At 40.5% G+C, this 21,613-nt stretch overlaps 1 protein-coding gene across 2 annotated transcripts in view; it reads right to left on the bottom strand.

Annotated features, from left to right (window-relative positions):
* Nucleotides 1-4,771: 4,771 nt before the first annotated feature.
* BMERB1 (bMERB domain containing 1) overlaps nucleotides 4,772-21,613 on the bottom strand; it is a 75,144-nt gene continuing 58,302 nt past the window's right edge. For both annotated transcript variants that reach the window (XM_063343466.1, XM_063343464.1), the window contains exons 3-6: nucleotides 15,262-15,335; nucleotides 11,344-11,458; nucleotides 9,637-9,719; nucleotides 4,772-8,258 (exon numbers count right to left, since the gene is read on the bottom strand). In XM_063343466.1, coding sequence (XP_063199536.1) covers nucleotides 8,146-8,258; nucleotides 9,637-9,719; nucleotides 11,344-11,458; nucleotides 15,262-15,335 — 385 coding nt within the window. In that variant the 3' untranslated portion in view covers nucleotides 4,772-8,145. The remainder of the gene's footprint in view (nucleotides 8,259-9,636; nucleotides 9,720-11,343; nucleotides 11,459-15,261; nucleotides 15,336-21,613) is intronic.

The raw sequence follows: 21,613 nt of genomic DNA, 5'->3' as shown, positions 1-21,613 counted from the left end.
TTGAGATACCTAGAGACCTTTTGGGTGTATTCCCACAATTTAGCTGGTATTGTGTTCAGAGGATGAGATACAATGTCTTTACTCTTACAGCATGAATTACTTTTAACATAGTATTCCTCCTTGTATGGACCGTTTCTGTGTTTAATATTACATAGATGGAGAAAACCAGGGAAAAATCTTCATTCAGGTGACTACTAAATGGTTTGTAGTGCTATATATGTGCTGCAGAAAGCAGATTGATATAAACAGAGAATGCTGTTTTACAAGAAATGTGAGATACCACTTTAAGGTATTATTTCTGAGCATTTTATGTAGAGTAAAAAATGCTTCTCTAGGATAGATCAGTTTTAAGGCCTTTTTTAGATGTTCTGCTAGTCCTATCATCTAATCCTTAGCTGCCTTGTATCTAGAATACCTGTCTAAGAAGGAGATCTTGTTTGGTTTTTCCTCTTTTGGCTAACAGCCACTGACAGTGTTGCATTTGCTTTCCCCCAAGCATTTAAACAGTTCGGCTATAAGTAGTGACAAGCTTGACAGAAGAAGCCTAACGATGCTGACTGCAATTAAAGGGAGAGTTGTTAGAGGTGCAGACTGGTGCGTTTGGAGACATCTAAAATTTAAGCTGAAGCTATTAGGACGGGAGTCTTAAATGATGACTGAAGGTTGTTGCCAACAGAGTTGGGATAAAGAGAAACGTATGGATATTATGCAGTGAGACCTAAGCACCTTATCAGCCTCAGGTAGGTACTTTAATTTTACCTGAAGAGTAGGATAAATATTTAGTGTATGGAGGGAATTCGGAGAAAAAGAATCAAGTTTTGTGGAGGGAGGGAGACAAACAGTTCATGTGATAGCCCCGTAACCAGAGACTGCTTTCACATTTTTGTTGCATTTTTTAAAGGTGCGGGAGGGGAATCTGAGGGTGGAATATGACAAGTGTGTGGAAACTTCCAAGATGTTCTCAAAGGAGAGAGAGCTAGGATGAAATAATTGTAAATGGATTAAGGGAGGAATAGGAAAACTTACTGAAAACGCCATCTCTAAAAGCATGGGGTCTGTATCTTGAAAGTCCATACCCTGACAGACTTTCAAGATAATCTTGGACTCTGTCCGAAGCACAGGTAATGTCTGCAGGAAGACTAACAGTACAGTAGCACGATACGGAAGCTCCTTGCCCTCACTAAGACAGTTTGCCACCTGAAAAGTTGAACAAGGTATTCCTGCACCAAGATGATCTTCCTGCTTTTACAGATGGCCTGTGTAGGTACAGACAAGGCATAAAAGCACCTGGATTATACTCTGGTGCTTAGCTCTGTATTTTGTGTTATAGGGGACTGTTCTTAGTCCCAAGATAAAATGGTGGAAACTGGAGTGTTACTATTGCTTTTGAAGATACAGGTGATCCCTTTTGAAACTGTTTCTGTAATCTGTTGAGCTTAACAGTCCTAAAGTAAAATATTTTCTTTAAAACATGTCTGTGCCAAACAGGGGTTTGGAGTGATTGTAATTCAACTTTGTATGCTTGTCTAAGGAGGCTGTAGAGCCTTTGTCAGCTCAAATGCAAAGCAGTGTTTGAGCTCTGATACAGCCAGAAATAAGTTTGCAGTAATTCAGGAAGAAAGACGGTGAGAAACATCAGCTGCTGCACACTTATCTTGAGCGGACATTTGTTCATTTCACCTTGAGATATGGAACCTATATTGCTGCCAGAAGCTATTCCACTTAGTATATGGCACATACAGTAATGCTGGGCTGACTTGCCTACAGCCTTATTCAGTGACGGTGGGTACAGGACATGATAAAGCCTCAGGCATTTTAGCGGTACATGGCTGTCAATGCACTACTATATGTCATGCTGTGGGCACAAGCCTCAAGTCAGCCTTCCAGTTATTGGATTCAAAAGTAATAAAAATGGCATTCTACCAGAAAACCTGTTTTGTGTGATCAAGTCTGCTGGTAAGAAAAAAAACCCACAACAAACAACTCTAAATGGGATGAGGCAGTTGGCTCCAAGGAACTTGAATTAGCTGCAATCATCTCTGCTGGTTTTGAGCTTTCTTAAACTACTATGCAATTTACCTGAAGCAATTTTTGGTAGAAGTCCAAGCCATAAAATGGAGTGTTCAATAAGTCAGCAATTATTTCATTAGCTGTGACATAGACCCTGCAGGTCTGTTATGTGCAGCTTTACCAAATAGGCTGGGAGCAGCATGAGACGAGGCGCAGTCACCGAGGTGCGATGGGCGCTGAAACCATGCACTGCGACGGGCACTGTGGGCGTGGGTAGCGTTCTCACAGATGTTCCAGTTCTGAAATCCTGACGGCAACTGTCCTACCAGGTTCCTGGTGTCTTGGGCACAGTGTGTATTTTGATGGGTTTTAAAAGATACCAGGATGCAGGATGAGTTCCATTGTTGTCTCTGCATTGAGGCACTTGCCAGCGATGCTGAGGGAGCTGTTGTGGTGGACTTCCAGACTACACCCACTCTCAGTTTGACTCTGGTCTCTGCCATTGCTCTCTAAGGACATGTATGTCTATTTCTTACCTTTCTTCAGATGTGTAAAGATGTCTTCAAGGTAAATCTCCTCCTAAAACCTCTTGATACATTACACTTTTAACTTGTGTAGAATCTGGTTGTAGCTGGGTGTATGGTCTTGGTACAGAGGCTCTTGTAGCACAATGAGCTGCTCATTAATCAGACACGGTGGTCTTACTCAGGATGCCTCAAGATGCTACCCTGGATTCTAAAAGGGAAGGTGTTTGCACAAAATAATCTGTCATTCGTTTGCCTGCAGGGAAGATGTACTTGTGTGCACTTGGACATCAGTCACTATCTAAGAGCATGAACTTGCCTGAGAAACAAGTGGATGATTATAACTTAAAATCTATAGTTGCATTCATGACTCCCAGAAGCGAGTTGAATCTTTCATTCAGTTGATACATTCAGTTTTAAAATAAGCAGTTGTAAATCGAGGTAAAGATTGCCCTGCTGCTTTCTTGTGGTTTGTCTCTTTGATTTTGCTAATGAAGACACAGCTGCCTCATGCTTCAGGAGGAGAGTGTTCAGCAGTGCCTGTGGTAGGTGCAGCTCACTGGATAATCCTGTGCCCCGGGTATAATTTCTCTATAGACCTGCATTTGCTCACATAAGTTGATTGAGGGCGGTAAGACTTCGTTGGTTAGGTTTATTTTGTGGTAGTTACAGAGGATAAGACTACAGTGACAGTCTTCCATGTTGTTGAGTAGCTAAGGGGCTTCTGCATTTATGGCATTCTATTAGAGCAGCTCTGACTTCCCAGTGAAGCACAGCTAGGTCATCAGAGGGGGAAGGTGCACAAGCAAATAGTAATGGGACATAGGTGTGTTTACAAAAGCTTCAATACTAGTACTGTCATAAAGGAAAAACCTTTTTCTGCATTTCAAATCCAACCACATGTAGTTGGCTTGAAAGGCCCATTCAGTGGAGCTCTTGTGATTTGTTAGGAAAACCAAGCACCTACCTCCAGTCAATGGAATTTCTGATGTTTTTAAATGAAGACAGAAATAGTTAAATGCACTGCTGCTATCATTTATAGCTTTCTGTGGTGCATGAGCTCTGTATTCTTCTAACTTGAAAATCCTAAATTGGAAGTTCTCTGTTTAGCTGTATTACCTTTTGAGTCTATCTAAAGCATGTCAAAGTAGGTTTGAAAGTCTAATCCTTTACAACATCCAGCCTATTATAATCTGTGTATTCTGTAGCTGATGAGGTTTACTTTTTAGGTATCAGTTTAATTATCTCTTGGTATCTTATCACAATTAGTTCAACCTCACATGTAGCATCACTGCAGAAAATTGCCTCTAGTTAAGAAACTAATAATGCTGTGAAGGATACAAGCTTAAATGTAAGGGAAATGCTGCTGTTAGACACTTCCTTAGTCACCTCAGAGACTGTAAGTTGTTGCCTAGGCTGTCTGGATCCAGGTTTAGATACTAAGGTCTTCTCAAGATCCTATGTGAAGTGTCGTATCCACATGGAAGAAAGAGTAAGCTTTGGACCTTAAAGTAATGTTTTTATGGTATGATCCTGTTCCAAAGCAGCCTGCTCGGCTGGCTATTTACAGGATTGATGGGATCGTGTGGAACAAGATGCACCTTGATAACAAATGGTAGCATCTATGCTGGGGCAGAGTGGGACTGTGTTCATTCAGGAGGAATGTTGGGGCAATAACAGCAAAGCAGCAACATGAGATCCCCCCACTAGGTGCACTTGGTTCCATCTCATTCCCTGTACCTGGTTAAGTAGTCTCTGGTCCCTGAGATCTCCAGAGCCCTACACTCCAGGTAACATTTGTAAAATCGCTCTGGTGAGCAGACCTGACAGTGCTCACTGGTTTGTTGTTTTGTTTGGGGTTTTTTTTAATTGCTGTTAAGCCCTTCTGGCTTGGCAATGGTTTTGATACTCAAATATGTTGGGACCTTTATCTCAATGTAGGGCTGGGAATGTCTTCTAATCTGTGCAGTGCTCTGGGCTGCAGTGAGGCTTCAAAGTCATCTTGGAGCATAATGAGACTGGCTTTTTTGGTGTTTGTGGAGTGTCATTGGAGAAACTGTTTTTCAGTGAGAGAAAATCCTTTATTTTCATTTCAGTAGCATCACTAACTTATGAAATCATTTCCTTCTCGCAGAATAATAATCCTGCTCTTTTTGAAAAGTATAGCAGCACAATAAGCACATCCCACCGTACTTCACAATCACTTATTTCCTTTAGTAACAGGAAGAAACATATGCTTAGTATAACACAGCAGCTTAGTTTATTTGGAAACTTTGCTGAAGAGATTCAGTGGGCCTAGGGGAAGGTACAGAGAACCATTTGCTGGTAGAATTGGTGATTAGTACAAATAGCAGTTCAGCACTTTTGTTTTTCTCAGTAGACCAAGATCCTTTCCTGAATATTGCCGTGTTTACCAGTTCATAGAGGAAAACAGTTTGTCAAATCTACCTTAAGTTTTCTGATGCCTTGCCTTCTTTCTGATGTGATAAACAGCCAGGATTTCCAGAAGATATTTTGGGTGCTTCAGTCAACTGACGTCCCTCTTTGACAGTAACAGATATCTGAAAATCAACTCTGAAATGATGCCAGTTACTTGAAGGATTTTACATATGAAATTTTTTGATTATTGAATATTTTACATATGGGGATTGCATAATGTGCATAATGTGCCATAGGATCATGGAAGTTAAAGCCCATTGTCGTACTGGAGAATACTCTGTGGCTTAGTCTGATTTTTAAAAACAAGGACCAAGATTTTTATATACTTAATTTTTTCCTAAGTTGAATTTGTTTAATTACAACCATTATGTTTGAAGTAAGCAATAAGGGCTCTGGATGGACAACACTGTAAGCCAGCGTTGAACACAGTTGAGAATCTGACCTTCCAGTCTAAAAAGTCCAGGACTTTATTGCTAAGCAGCACCACTGACCCCCTTCTAAAGGAGCCACTGGCGCACTGCAGGCAAGCGGTTCAGACCCACGCAAATAAAAGCAGAACTGAAGCATTTGCTAATTAAAACCAAAACAAACTCATATAAAGAAAACCTTTCAGCTGAGCCAAGCTAGAACTTCTGAAAATGAAGCTCACTCTCATTAACACTGCTGTAGTTCAGGTCCCTTTGTGGCACTGGCTACCAGTGCTAACTGTATATCAGTGTCACATATTCATACTTGCTGTGTCTTTCTCCTCATTTTAATTAAAGGAGGGGGCTCTGTAGCCTAGTCATCGGTGTTGCATCCCAGAAATGTCTAGCTCTGTTTCCTGTTAATGAAATTTTTTCATGCAAACCCACATTCTACCCATTTCAGTTTTCTTCCCAAAGGGACTAGAGATCCTGTGCAGCACGCAGGGATGACCCCAATCATCGGTACAGCCTGGTTTAAACACTAATGTGCGTAAGTCACTTCTTGCCTTACAAAAACTGTGTGTGAAGTCCTTCAGGACCCTTTACTTACCAGCGTTCGTGGTATTTGGTTGTAACAGTTGATCCTCCTAAGGCTTCACGTTTGGTGCTTCACTACAGGTTTTTTCATAACTTCCATTTGCCTTTTAATGGTACTGAACATCTGCCTCTTGTCTTAAAATACTGATAATTCCTGATGTCTTAATTGGGTACCAGCAAATTCAAGAGGCTGTTGAATTTTACAGAACCCAGTGGGTATTTCTTTCCCTCCAGTGTGTGTTCTCCATTTAAAAAGCAGTTTTCCCCATAAATCTGTTAATGTACACAGGTGCTATACGGAGTCCAACCCATACCAGACACAGTAGATATGAACAGCTACAGAGCTTAATGTGATGTTGTATGTATCAACAAGGATGCAATAACTACATAGGACTACTTAGCCTTTGATATGTTTTGTCCTTTTTCCTCTGTCTTTGGTCAAAGTAATTAAAGTGCTTCAAGTCTTAGTGGAAAACTTTTTGTACTTTTTGCCTCCTTGGAAACCTTTCCTCCTTTAAACGTTAAGGAACATAGTGACGTAGGTTCTTTGTCTCAAGTGAGTCTGCAATACTGAAACAAATTGTTCTGGGAATGCAATGTTTTTCATTGAATTAGTACAATGCTAGGGATTAGGTTTTATTTGTACAAGAATAGTCTGAGTTACTTTAGATGGTGTCTATCTCCTTGAACCTCAATAAAATACTTTCTCTCTCTAAAAAATATTACTATTTATCCTTTGTCGGTAACTGCTGTTAATTTTTTTTTCTCCTTTCCTATAACAGTGGTTCCTTTGTATATAAGTGCGCACTTCACTTATCTGGCTTCACAAAATGAAAGTTCCTCTCAAAAAACTTTATTTTAGGAACTTTTTGCTATCTGTTTGTTAAGTCTAAGCCTGAGATTTTCACATTAGATCCATGTACATTTATGTTACTATTTACACCCATCACAGTACATTTATATGGAATACCATCACACAGACAAACCAGCTACTGACAGCTAATAGAAAGATATTAGATTCCACAAGGCTTAATCTGCATAGAGACCAGAAACACAGCTAATGGTGAAACACAGATAAGTCTCTCTGTATTTCCCTTAATTTTAAACCCATTTTGTGTAGAATGTGATCTTCCTACCACAAATACCTACTTCTGTATTTGTCCTGTGGTCAGTTTTTCTTGGGTGGCTAGTGTCTTCCTATGCATGATAGTTTATATTTCTTATGGTCATGAAATATGCAATTAATAGTTGTTCTAAACATTGTTTAAATAGTAGTTAAATTTTGTCTTCCACTCTTCTCCCAGTAACCTGCTAGTGATATGTAATCTCATAGTGCATGTAACTTCTAATAGTGGACAAAACTCTCTGGGTGCATATTTCTCTGACTCCATGTGAGGTGGAGATCTAAAGGAAAAATGACACAGCTTTGGACTACATCATCTATTTGTAGATTACTGTAGTTGTGCTTGCTAAAGCTTTACCAGAGACTTATTTTTCCTGGTGCGAGCAATATTCATTTGACTTGAGTAATTCAGAAATCATATGGGATATATAAAAAAAAAATAATCTATCTCTACTTGCAGTATCCTTGTCACTGATCCTCATTCTTTAGGAAGAATTGGAAGTGAAACTCCACAGCAAAGTAGTTGAACATCACACTAGTTTGATAAGTATTTTGTATGCAACATCAGTTATCCCAAAGTTGCTTCATCTATCAGCTATGCTATATAGAGCATTGCTACTTGTGGCTTTTGTTTTGAAAAGTAGCCAAAAGGGGATATTTCAGCAATTTTTGAGGGCTGTTTGTCAAGGGGGAAAAGTGTACAACACATACTTACAAAGTGGTGGCCTATTAAAATTGCTGTTTTACACCTTACGTGATGAGATATACCCTCTTTTCATTCACTCCTCTCACTGTGGTGTTTTTGTTGACTCTAATACAGATCTTTTCTGGTCACTGGACAGCCACTATATAGATTTCTTTTGTTTTTAGGCATGCGTGTTGAGTGATCCATGCAACAGTGAAGAACCTGCTGTTGTGCATCCCATATACTACTGTTGTACCAGTTGCCCTTGATTCCATTAGCAGGACGCTGTTAGTTTCCCTCACCCTACAGTTTCATTTAATGAAAACATTTGAGAAGACAGACATGGTAGAGAGCCCAAAGCTACATGATGTTGCATTGTGTGGCCCCACAACAATCTTTAATAATAGCCAATCCTGCTTTGGCAATGGTGGGCTTGCTTGGAGGAGGTTCTGCCTTCTTTTCTGCTGGGCTGCCTGCAATGTTCAAAACAGGACACCATTAAAACCAGGAGCTGGTCAAACTATTTCTTCCTAGTTCAGACTTAAATAATGCAAGCCTTTCCTGCATGCATCCACCCACCTGAATTTTTTAACTCTTATTTGAACAATACATCTAACATTTTGGTAGTAACCAAGCTGGTATGTGGATTCAAACTGCTCAGGAAATCTTATCTCTTCAGGGGAGGGAGTTAAGAGGGGCTGAAGAACACAGACATCTCAATGGGAGAGGTGTCCCTCTTCACAGCCATAGGGTCAGATAACAGGGCCTTCCATAGAAAGTCATCCTACTGTGCTTAAACTCTAACAACTAAGGAGTTGAACAAAAATATTGCTAGAGTTCATTCTCTCATCAACTTGGATGCCATAATTAGCAGAACAAGATAAAGGTAGGTTTTAATTTTTCAGGGTGAAAAGAATCTTTTTATTTCTAACATTGCATTTAAAAGCAATGCCATAAAGTAAACTAACATGGGAGATGAGTCCTGCTCCCTGTGACTAAAAGTATATAACCAATTAGTGGTGCATCTTACAATGTCTCTATTAACCTTGTACTTGAACTTCATAGTCTCCCACACCCCTCTGGAAACTCTTCAGTGAGAACTTGATCCATGCAAAAATGTCAGTGTGTTTGGATACAAACCTCTTCAGCTGATGAACCAAATTAATTTTCTAAGAAGGGCATCACTCTCCCTTGATTATCTCCCTGCCTAAGAGCTCAGTTTGAGACAGGTCAAAATCAACCTGTTAACTTTTAAAGCTTATGCTGTGACTGTTTTGTTTGAAAGTTGCAGCTAAAAGCTTCCAAATGATCATGTAATCTGCTTAGTTTCTGAGAAATTTGTTCATAAGTGATTTGGGCTGAGGTGACTGAAAAGTCTATTTATGCTGGTAAGACCTAAGAAATTTGGGGGCAGCTGTGGAAGTTTGCACTCATTTCTCTAGTTTCCATCTTGGCTGTAGCAAAACAGGCAAACTGTGCTTCAGGTATCCTAGCATATATCTTAAGAGGGGTTTTTCAGATGGGAAAATGATTGGCAAAAATAAATCTATTTGCTTACAAAAGCAGGTTGTGGCAATGCGTATTCAAATGTACTTTGCATATTTAAAACATACAAAAAAAATTAAAGTGGCCATAGGTGACGTGGATTCAGTTGTAAGGGGTAACTGGGCATCTGAATTCTAAGTGGGCAGCAACTGCTGACGCCCTGTCTTGTTTCAGGGTGATCTAGCTAGATTAACCTAGCTTTTGGCAGAGGCTGGTCCAGCATGGCCTTTGAAAATGCTCTTTTATCTAGTTGCCTTTGGAGTTTTTTCCTATTGTTCTTGTTTTTCTTAATGTTTAGGAACTCACTGGTTGGAGATTGTGTTGCCTTGTCTAAAGGTTTTAACTTGGTGCGAAGGAATTCAGCCATCTCTTTGTCTTCTTCTTTCTCTCTGGTGGAAAAAAAGGAAAATCTGTTACAGAAATAACAATGTTTTCTCTGTAAATGGGATAGTAAAAGAGTAGCTAGGATCAAATCACTAGTAAAAAATTCACTTTTTCTTTTCAAAACCACTTAATTTTGCTGCTTATTAAAGAGCAAAATACTGGCCTTAATGAAAACAGTAACAAACTTGTAGAATACCGAGACAGAATTCTCCCCAAGGTTCTTCACTTGTTTCAGATAGTGTTGGATTCATTATGTGCCCTAGTCAGTGGATTTAAATCCTAATGTATCACCTATTTTAAGTTGGCCTCAAGTGCGTCACAATACTTCCTCTACAAAGTAAAGCAGAGAATATGTATTGCTGTGATTGTACTGCTTATTTTTAAAGGCCTGCTTAGACAAAAGACTGGAGCTCATGGTCTTCTGCTGTTGGTCTTTACCAAAACCAAGTATATTTCTCTTTGCCTGAAGACGACAGCATTAGACCGAAACCAAAATGTGTTGCTCACCTTGATTATATCTATTAATGATATTTCTATCTTAGTTTCTTTGCTGTTTTGTTACTTAAATATTAACAATGAATACACTGATTGAGGCGTTTCAGTTTAGAGGAAAAGCAGATTTTATTATCAAGAGTTTTAAAGAAAAGCCTCAGGTTTTACTGCAAATGTGAATTGACACTAATGTATTCACATCTGCATAGTGCATAGCAGTACATTTTCAGTAGCCTATAATTAGGCTTCTGTATTGTCTGGCTGCTGCTGAGGTTTTTGCAATTTGCACATGGAACTAGCAGTTGAGAGCTCTGGATTATTACATCACTAGCTCAGGCTTCTGTCAGCTGCTGACTTTGGCCAGCTCTCTTTGATCAGCTGCAGGACTCTGGCAAGCTTTCTTCTTTCCTGTCCTTTGCTTGCTTAGAATTTAAATATGTTGGAAGAGATATTGTTGTTTAGGATAAATGAATTGATGAGCCTTGTATCTTTACTGTTGAAAGTGGAAGTAATAGCAAAACTGACTGTAGAGTGTTGGGATCTCAGCGCAACAGCTGGAAATGAACTTTTCAGGAAGACCACAGGTTTTTCAGCAACTTTGGGCTACGATACTGAGATCAAACCATTCTGAACTTGGTTACGCTTTAGGTTAGGTAGACCAGTGTTTAGTGATTGCATTCTCTGGAGGTTTTTTTGCTATGGCAGGGTGAGAATAGTAATAATAAAACCCAACCACATTAATTTTTTTTTAAAAGGCAGATTTTAGATGTCTACAAATATAGCCCTTGTAGAATTCCACTTCATGTCTGCGTCTTATGCCAAAAGGATCCTCTGGTAGCAGCAAATATCATCCTCTTTTTAATGGTAAATACCCAGACACTTTTTGGTAGGAAAGAGACCAAACCCTGCTGTAGTCATGAGATGACTGAATCATTAATGGGATAAAGAGCCACAGAAGTGCAGTAATCTAGTTTTAATGTTTTTCCTATGGAAACAGGAAGAGGCTTTTAACTTGGTAAGTTGTTTTAAAGGACCAATTCTCTCACATTAATTTCAATGTAAATTTTGTCACTCACTCCAGTGTAGTGTTAGACTTGTGAAATCTCACAAATAAGTTCAGTTGCTTTTAGTTCTTACCGTAATCTCTCCACCTCTGCATCATCTACAAGAAAATCTCTTTTTTGTACCAGTCTATGGATCTTCTGAATGAGTTCATCCTCTCTTTGTTTCTCCATCTTTGTTTTTTCTTTTTCTGGCCAAAAACAGAGAAAAGAGACTATTACTTTAGATTCTAGAGCGTGGGGCACAGGGGGTGGGGAGGTGGACATTGCAGATGTCTAATTGCTGATTCAAGTCAATGGTTCTTCAGACCCGAGTCACCAAAACCCTGGCAAGTTCTGGTCACTGCCTCTTTTCTATTCACTTGCTGCTGTTGTGTCTGATCACCTTAATGGTCTGGAGACTCTGTGGGTCTTGCCAAGCCTACTTTTAATATTAAATTGCTCTGCAAGACACTGCTTTGAATTTTTTAAAGAGCTTTGGTAAGAAAACAGTCTAGGATGCTTCATTAAAATCCATAGTACAAACTCCCTTTGACCTCAGGGGAAACGAGGCCACACCAAAGGACCACTTCCCTGTATTTCATGACAGCTTTGGCTGTTGACCACAACAGTTTTTTCTTCTCTGGTAAGGCAGGTGAGCTGCAAATCTATACGAATAGTATCAATTGTAAAATGTGGAAAAATAATGAAAGTGTTTATTTTCTATGTGCTTCAAAAATCTGAGTAATTACTATATATCCATGTTAATTGGCCAGTCTGTAATGACTAGGTTGTTTATAAATAACTATTTTTGTGACATGAAAGATGTGCCTGTCACAAACTGAAACTCATGAATGTTAGGGATTAGAGAGCTGTAGTTCGAGGTTATAAAGCAAAGGTAGTTAAGACAGAAATAATCAAACCTAGCAAGTGGAGCAGAGATGAGAAAGCCAGAGGCAAATCCCAGCCCACCTACTTCTTCAAGAAGCTGAAAATTTTGATTAGCTGAGAAGACACTGCATTATATAAGAATTTTGGTTTTGAGCAGTAGAACTGCATTCAGAGAACTGTAAAATTAAGTACAATGAAAGCTGTGGGAAGAAGGGCAAACTGCTTGCAGTCTGATGCATCCGAGCTATGTTATATCTGCTGATTGAACTTATAAAATATTTTAAACAGCTAAATAAATCAGACATTTGAAAATAATTGTTTAATACATCTTAATTTTGGATCATGGGCTTCAGGACGCTTACTGCCAGGAATTTCTGCAATAAATCCATTCCTTAGTAAGTGAGATAAAAACACCTTGAATATATTTTCAAGACAATGAAATTCTGTAAGTCTTAATCTCAGAACACCATACTCCTTGGATAATTTTAAATTATGGTCTACCAGTAGCAGGGGGAAATAATTTGTAATATAACATAAGGCTGCTTTGTCTGGGATGTATTTTCTATGTTTTATCTTTTAGAAATGATAAAGGAAGGTGGTTATTGATTGCTATGAAGATTTCAAGACCTCTGCGTTGTTACCTATGGAGAGTTCCCATGATTAATGCTGAATTTGCAGCAGAGAAAAAAGAAGAATGCTTAGAAATCACTGCTTTTTCTTGCTCTGTCTCTTATGTCTACGGAGCAAGGGATCTCCTCCTCTCCCTACTGCAGGTAGAAGCTACTTTCTACTTCCTTTTAATCTAGCCTCTTCCCAGATTGAGATGTGTTCTCCCATGATATCCTTCAGGAAACTGCCTGCCAAATATATGCATCCTAAATTGTGGCAAAGTACTGCATACTCTGTGTACTAAAAGACTGATCTCATGTCTACTGAAACCATAGAGCAGGCGCCTCTGGATATAAATCTGTATTCTAACAGGAAAATTATGATAAAGATGTTATGAATGAACCTATTTCTGGAAAGTGTTTTTCTAGGTTAGGGGCACGCTGTGTCAGCACTTAGTTCTGTGTGAATGCCAGCAGCTTCTTTGTCTTCGTTAAGACAAAAGTATTCTTCTTGTGAGTCTGCCAAAAGGTGGTGCTGCTGGAACTGTGCATACTTAATTCTTCAGTTTGCTGAGATTTGCAAAGTGCTAAGGAGAAACTGCTGTCTGTGGATTTTTGCTTAAGAAAAAAAAAAAAAGAGCCCACCAAAAAACGAAAACCAATTAACCCTCACTGTAAGTTAAAAGTATGGGTAGGAAAAATGCAGACTAGAAGAGGTGAGGCAAGGTGAATCGTTCATAGGTATTTTCTAAGATCATAGTCCTTTCCAATGCTATTTAAATCAATAATGTACCAACAGTGTTTTTAGAAATTAAAAATGTGACCTACAAAGTATAAAGAAAGAAAAAGAAAGAAAGATTATGAATCCACTTTTGTTGGGTGCAAAGAAAAGTGGAAAAGTTCTTATACAACTGAGAATGTGTGGCCTCAGAGTAGACCCCTGATTCCTGTTTCGTGAGTGACCTTCTCCTTTCTGGTGAGAAAGTTGTTCTTTAAAGCTGCGCAACAAAATGTGAGGGGAAAAAATGAGGATAACCAAAAGAGAGTCAAAATTTGTCCTTAATAGTTAGGCAGCAGCAAATGATTTCTGAAAGGTGCTAGAGGCCATGCAGTAATATCTAGTGTAAATGGCCCACTGCAGTTGCTGAGTGTTTTGTAGGATCTTTCTGTACCTTTTTCTTGAACCAAGTAGGGCTTTTGTGAATGATCTGAAATAGCAAAGCTGTAATGAAGTAAAATTCCTCATTAATTTCATCTGGAGTTTGGAGTTAAGGACTGCAAAACTGCCAACAACTCTGTCCCTCCTTAGAGCAGTGAATTTGCAAAGAATTAAGAATTAAGGCAAAACACAAAGCAAACTTCTGCCCATTGCTTTTTGTAGAAACATATTTTACTTTGGAAGGTAGATCTAACTACAGGTGTGACAATGAATTGGTATGTGGAAAGAGACCTGGGAGTCCTGGTGGACAACAGGATGACCATGAGCCAGCAACGTGTCCTTGTGGCCAAGAAGGCCAAGGGCATCCTGGGGTGCATCAAGAAGAGTGTGGCCAGCAGGTCGAGGGAGGTCATCCTCCCCCTCTCCTCTGCCCTGGTGAGGGCACATCTAGAGTACTGTGTCCAGTTCTGGGCTCCCCGGTTCAAGAAGGACAGGGAACTGCTGGAGAAGGTACAGTAAAGGGCTACAAAGATGATTAGGGGATTGGAACACCTCTCTTATGAAGAAAGGCTGAGGGATTTGGGTCTCTTCAGTCTGGAAAAAAGACGGCTGAGGGGGGATCTTATCAACACTTACAAATACTGAAAGGGTGGGTGTCAGGAGGATGGGGCCAGGCTCTTTGCAGTGGTGCCCAGCAACAAGAGGTAATGGGCACAAACTTGACCATAGGAAGTTCCACCTAAACATGAGGAGGAACTTCTTTCCTTTGAGGATGGCAGAGCCCTGGCACAGGCTGCCCAGAGAGGTGGTGGAGTCTCCAACTCTGGAGACATTCCAAACCCGCCTGGACGCGTTCCTGTGCAGCCTGCTCTAAGGTGACCCTGCTCTGGCAGGGGGTTGGACTAGGTGATCTCCAGAGGTCCCTTCCAACCCTATGATTCTGTGTGATTCTGTATATCTAGGAAAAAACCAATCACATTCAGTGATGGTTATAAATCCCTCTCCTTTCTCAGTTCTATCTTGGGTATCTCAGCACTCTGTCTTTTCTACCTGACAATCTCTGTGCCACTTGGTTCCCTTGAGATTGCCGAGAGAGTACAAGAACTAAGGAATGTGCACCTTGTTTGAGTGATATTTGCAGGGGTGCTGCCAAGGGAGCAGTGAAATACAGCACTACATGAAATTTAGAGACCAAGAGATTAAAGATGGGAAGGAAAACAGGAAGAACAAATAAGGAACTAGAGGAAAGATATATGAAACTCAACCTTAGGGGGGGATTTCTGATTGTCCCTGACACCATCCCCACCTGTGCATCACCCAAGCATTATTCCAATATTGGGCTGGAGATAGCCATTACCTGGGATTGCTACCAAACTCTGCAGCTCTTTCTTAAGGTTCATAATGTCTTTGCACAGCTGGATGTCATCCATCCTGCAGAAACAAAAAAAATGGTCAGAGACATGCAAACTCCATCCTGTGTTGATGGGATCAGACAGATCTGATCTGAATAACGATACTGTCCCTTGCCTGGGACCTGTGCATCATCTTGAAATGCAGATGTTTAACCTTGGATTACTGTTCATTCACCAATATTAACAGACAGCAAAAGGTATTTCATGCTAAATGCCTGTTAAGCCCTTACTGGGATCTAATTTGTGTGTAGGTCATACCTGTCACTACAGATTATTTCACATGCCTTCTGCTTTCTTGAATGTCACAGAACATTCTGGAACAGGGATCTGTATATTTAATAGTCATGAAAAAGACAGCTGTGTCATATTACACATACTGCAGCAACAGTTTTCACTAGGGAAAAGAGCAAGGGTGAGAATAACAGGGAGCCTGGGAAGGGGCAGCAGAAAGTATTATTTAGCATATACATTATTTGGCATGATCAAGACACGGTTTACATTCTACTACACTTTCTTTTTGACCTTATTAATAACTTAACCCTGATACCAAAGATCTGGAAACTCTCAGAATTTGACATCTATTTTGAGGTCTTGTACCTTGGATGGACGTCTTCTATGGTTGACATGAGTGTTTCAAATCCTTGATGTGTCTACAAAGTCCATTAATGTTAAGACACAGACAAATTAAAAAAAAATCTGTAACATTAGCAGAAACTGCACCTGCAGTTCTTATTGAAACTGATAACCTATCCTGAGAGCTGCTATACTGAATTATTCCCCTGGAAACTAGCAAACTTCAGCATTAGCTTCCTGGCAAATGTTTTATTTTAGTGTCAGCCATATTGGCAGTCAAGGCTCAGGTGTTGGTTCTGAGGGCTGCATCAGAGGCTTCCATTTTGAAATCACACCCTGAGGAATACAAAAACCAGCCTTCCTGATTAATTGTATGTTTTTCAACTCAGATGTTTCCAACACTATCCTTGTCCACAGATCTCTCGGTCCTTGTTTCGTAATCCGCTGCCTGAAGGGTAGATTGCCTGTTGCCTAAGCACCTGAAGGTAGCTGAAGTGCTATCAGAACATGGGTTGTCACAGTGGTATTTCAAGAGAGGAAACTTGAGAGATTAGACTGTGTGTATATGTGTCAGCAAGTGCACAAAGGATAATGCAGTGAAATTACTGAATTAAGTGAGTGGAAAAAGTAGGTGTTTCTGGCACAAGTAAGATTTTAACCACAATCCCAAGAGTTTTTATTCTCCCTGCCACCTCTGCATGGAATGCAGGTCTCTGCAGGGAACTGTCCTTCAGCTGCTTTGCTCGTGTTACTAAAGCATATTAATCCTTTTATTATTTACCGTTTTGGTTAACTCCATCTTGCCTGTTCTGCTACTTTCATTGTGCTATGACAGCTCTTCCTACTGCCTTTTTACTTTTCTCTTACCAAAATATGACAGTGACGTACCTCTGATAATAATCTTTATTGCTGACCTCTTTTCCTTGTTTAGGTGCCACTGTCACCTCCACTGGGGATCTGCTCTCCCAACATACATCTGTCTTGTAAGACTCTTATTGGGAAGATTAGCATGCTAGCCGCAGGGCCAGTCCATGCTTCACTACTGTATGTGTTTAGGACACTCGGAGGCAGAGATGTTTATACTGATGATTATTTTCACTTGGGCTCCCTATATTATTCATGCTGATCACATGCAAAGCCTGTTTTACTCTTGAGATCTATCATGCTAAATGGTACTAAAATTACTTTTATCAATTAACAACCTTAAACACTATCTCCTCAGGAGAATCAATATTCAAAATGTGCTGGGATGTGAGCAAGCCTCACAGCTCTTCATCCATTCAATGTTCATGCAGTTTGGGTGTCATATTAATATAATGAGTGTTAATATATTTGAGGAAAATGACCATGGTTAACAAAGACAGTTTCTTGGCAAGAAATGTTCAATATTGAATTGCTGTATTCAAACGATATCTACCCTCATCTAGTGAAGAGAACAGCGAGTTTCTACAAAAGAGATCTCCACGACATACAAGGAGAAGATGTTCTTTTTTCTGTGTCACGTAGATCTGGCTTCACTCTGGGAAGATCTGAAAGATACTGATTAAAATACTTCACTGTATCAGTTTGGCTCCCTGCCCTCCTCAAGGAACTCCCAAAAGCTAATGTCAATGCTCTTCTCTCAGAATTATCAGGAATTTAAAATATCACTGTCAGTATGGTGAAAGTGAGCAAGGTCAGTATTCCCTACAGCCCCTATGCTCAATTTGTGGCAAAGGCACTGGCCTCATATTGCAACTGCAATGGCAATTCCTCCCATTATTTTGGCTCTTTTTTTAATCTGACTGCGGAGCATATGGCTAACACTCTGCATATATATTCTTAGCATCTCTTTTTCCTGACACCTAAACTTTGTTCCTGCTTTGTAAACTCACAGGAGAGAAGTAAATATGTGGCCAAGCACTTAAGGGCTTTAACAGCTCTGTGACAATCTGAATTCCAAAAGTCGTAAGCCAGATGACCTCTCTGGAGTCCCAGCTCTGTAGGCTAGTATGTTTTGATGGTGCACAAAGACTAAACCCACCATCTCTACCAAGCCACTTAAGCACGTGGAACATCTTTCTTTCCATCTGTGTCAAGCCTTTGTGTTTCACTCACTCCATGGTGCTGACTGATTGGGGGGAGGAGGTTAAATGACTAAAGGAGGGCTATGGGTCATATTCATAAAAACCATATGAAGGCTTCATCCATCTGACTTAAAGAAAGCAGGAGGTATAACTGCATATAACTATAAAGCACGTCACACATCTGCTAGCAAATAATACTGAATGTAGGGCTACAATTGCTGTCCTGGGCAAAAGTCATCTTGTTGTCTTCAAAGAAAAAGGGAGAGGAGGAACTCCTCAGGAAGAAAGCTCTTGGAAGGCCATTCGATCTGTACTAGTACTATGAAACTTCCTCTCTTTTTTCCCCCCTTATGCTCCGGTTCCTGGATGTGAGCAGTTACAGGTGGCCCAGGAGAAGTTAATGCTGCTTCTGAAAAAAACTCAAATCCTAGTGGATTTCCCATTTGAAAACTGGATAGTCAGCAGGGTTTGACTGAGAGCATATTTGTATTACTGTCAGACCTCTTTAGGAAGTAAAAAGAACTTTTGGGAATCTTAAAGAAAGCAGGAATCTGCAGAGTAGAGAAAATAAAACTCCTTTGGGTCCCTTAACTTTCTACAAATAAGCTGGAGAAACATGCTGAGCCTAATTCTGCAGCACATTCTCCCCTATGTCATAAGTCAAATCTATCAGAGTGCAACGTGGGCAAGAGCAGAAGCTGCACAGACTATTGTCCAGCTTATTTAAGAGCACTGTCATGCTCCCTGCGTACCCGATGCTTTACTCGAAGGAGAAAATCAGGTTGTTGATCTGTGCAGAATGCAATGGCTTTTTCCCTGTAGACACAGCATGGCATAGACACTGAAATGACACCCTCCAGGCCTGTTTATGTTATCTATAAAGCTGCTTGAGACATTTGCATAAAAATTGCAATATATAAACAGCCTTTGCTGAACTCTGTTCTCTGGAATAGATAGTACATTCTTTCCAGTCCCTGTGAAATCATTTTTGATGTTATAGAAAAAAACATCAGTAAAGCAAACAGCAGTTACAATATGTCAGTTCTTCCCCCAGAGCTGAGCTTTAAATGTCTGCCCAGAAATCTTAAACACATGAGTTATGTGTATGATAAACCATTTCTCTTATTAAGAGCCCAAATCCATTCCTGGAGTAATTGCAATAGTATTGAACTAGGGATGAATTCTCAGTGTGCTTTCACATATTTCTGACACACTGTCTGCAATTCTGCTTTTCTGTTTCTTGATGGCTTATTGCAAGAAACCCTCTGTATGCTTGAAGATATCACATAAGCATGTATTATTCTTTTCTCTCTTGGTATTTCAAGCTATATCATCAAAACCTAAAAGCAGACACTCTGTTTGCCCCAAAAAAGATAAAATAACTCATAACGAATAAACAGCGTGAGCAAAAGAGTTTCTAAACACATCACAAAATGACAGGAAAATAAGTGGGTCGAAAGAGTTTGCAGTAATCTGGCACAGTGACTCAGCCCCAGTATGTGTTTCTGTGGTCCAGTTACCAGGAGAAGAATGCTCTAAGCATTGTCAGTCCCATAAGATCCACAAGTGAGGTGACAGCATGACTCACCTCTGCCATGCACCATCTGGACTGAGGGGGAGCAGGGCAAGGAAACAGAGAGGAGACCTCCCGTTCAGCTGTGCCCTGGCAGGTCTCGGAGGCTGTGGAAGTTAATGGCAGGCAGGGCTTAAAAAAAGAAACATTCCGTACTGGACACAAAAGAAGCATTTTGTTTTGTTTCAATAGAAATTGTTACATAACAGCTAAATTTTTCATCGAATCATACAATGGTTGGAGTTGGAAGGGACCTTAAAGATCATCTAGCTACCCCTTGTCCTATTGCTATGCTGCCTGATAAAGAGCCCCTCCCCAGCTTTCCTGTAAGCCCCCTTTAAGTACTGGAAGGCTGCAATAAGGTCTCCCCCGAGCCTTCTCTTCTCCAGGCTGAACAACCCCAACCCTCTGAGCCTGTCCTCGTAGGAGAGGTGCTCCAGCCCTTGGATCATCTTCATGGCCCTCCACTGAACTCACTCCAACAGGTCCCTGTCCTTCTGTCGGGGGCCCCAGAGCTGAACGCAGTACTCCAGGTGGGGTGTCACCAGAGTGGAGCAGAGAGGCAGAATCACCTCCCTCAACCTGCTGGCCACACTTCTTTTGATGCAGCCCAGGATGTGGTTGGCTTTCTGGGCTGCGAGTGCACATTGCTCACTTATGTTGAGCTTCTCATCAACCAAGCATCATCCAAGTCCTTCTCCTCGGGGCTGCTCTCAATCCATTTTCCACCCAGCCTGTGTTTGTGCTTGGGACTGTGCCAACCCTCATGCAGGACCTTGCACTTGGCCCTGTTGAACTTCATGAGATTTGCACGGGCCTGCCTCTCAAGCTTGTCCAAGTCTCTCTGGATGGCATCCCTTCCCTTCAGCATGTTGACCGCGCCACAGCTTGGTGTCATCGGCAAACTTGCTGAGGGTGCACTCAATCCCACATGTCGCCAACAAAGAGGTTAAACACCTTCAGTCCCAGAACAAACTGCTGAGGAATGCCACTCGTCACTGCTCACCACTTAGACATGGAGCTGTTGACCACAACTCTTTTGAGTGGTCCATCTGTCAAATCCATGTCTCTCCCATTTAGAGGCAAGGACGTCATGCAGGACAGTGTCAAATGCTTTGCACAAGTCCAGGTAGATGACATTAGTTGCTCTTCCCTTGTCCACCAACACTGTAACGCCATCATAGAAGGCCACCAAATTTGTCAGGTATGATTTGCCTTTAGTGAAGCCATGTTGGCTGTCACCAATCACCTCCTTATTTTCCATATTTTCTGTCTTCTTTTCAGCTGAGGAGGAAACCCATACTCCCTAGCATAATACCTAGGTACCATCTAGAGCCATGGATAGAAAAAAAGCAAAAATTATAGTAAAAGGCAGAAGGAAAATCACTAAATGCTTACCTTAATGGTCAGCCAAAGAAAAACAAGTTTGTTGAATGCTTAAGATTTAGGAGTAAGAACTATTAATAACAACTATATAAGCATCAAACATCTTTTTCATTGATTTCAGGACGAGCAAAGCAGTTCAGTGTGTCCAGGGAGCTGCTGCCTTTGCTGAATGACTTTCAAAGCTAGAAATAGATGTGTTCTCTCTAGCATGTATATTAGAGGAGATCTGAGATTCTTTTGTTTTCTGTTATTGCATTAAAGTGCTTGAAGTTAAAAAATGTAGAGTGGTTTTGTTGGTTTCCTTCCTCTCTTTCAAGAGGGTTTGCAGGCACTTAGGTTATTTTTAGTTCTGTTTTAATATATTCCTGTCCCAGAAGTAAAATGCTTATAATTGTTAAGAGTTTCAGAAGACTTTGATAGTGTCGGTCTAAGAGATGGCCTAAGAATCAGATGTCATGCTAAGTCATGAGTTGACATGATTTCATGTCTCTGGAGAAGGTCTCAATACAGGGGTAAGAAGATTGGTGGTGTCACCAATGAACATGCTGAACACCAGCCAAGAGCAGCCAGTAGTGATGGAGAAATTTCGGTGACTGAAGTATAGAGCTGTGTAGAAATAAGAGAATTGCTACAGACAGAGATGGTAATGTGTTGTCAAGCTATAGACTTGTTAAAATAAGGACTGAGATGGGGAGGAGG

Source organism: Chroicocephalus ridibundus, chromosome 8, assembly GCF_963924245.1.
Source record: "Chroicocephalus ridibundus chromosome 8, bChrRid1.1, whole genome shotgun sequence".
NCBI lineage: Eukaryota > Metazoa > Chordata > Aves > Charadriiformes > Laridae > Chroicocephalus > Chroicocephalus ridibundus.
This window is presented reverse-complemented; position numbering and strand designations above follow the sequence as displayed.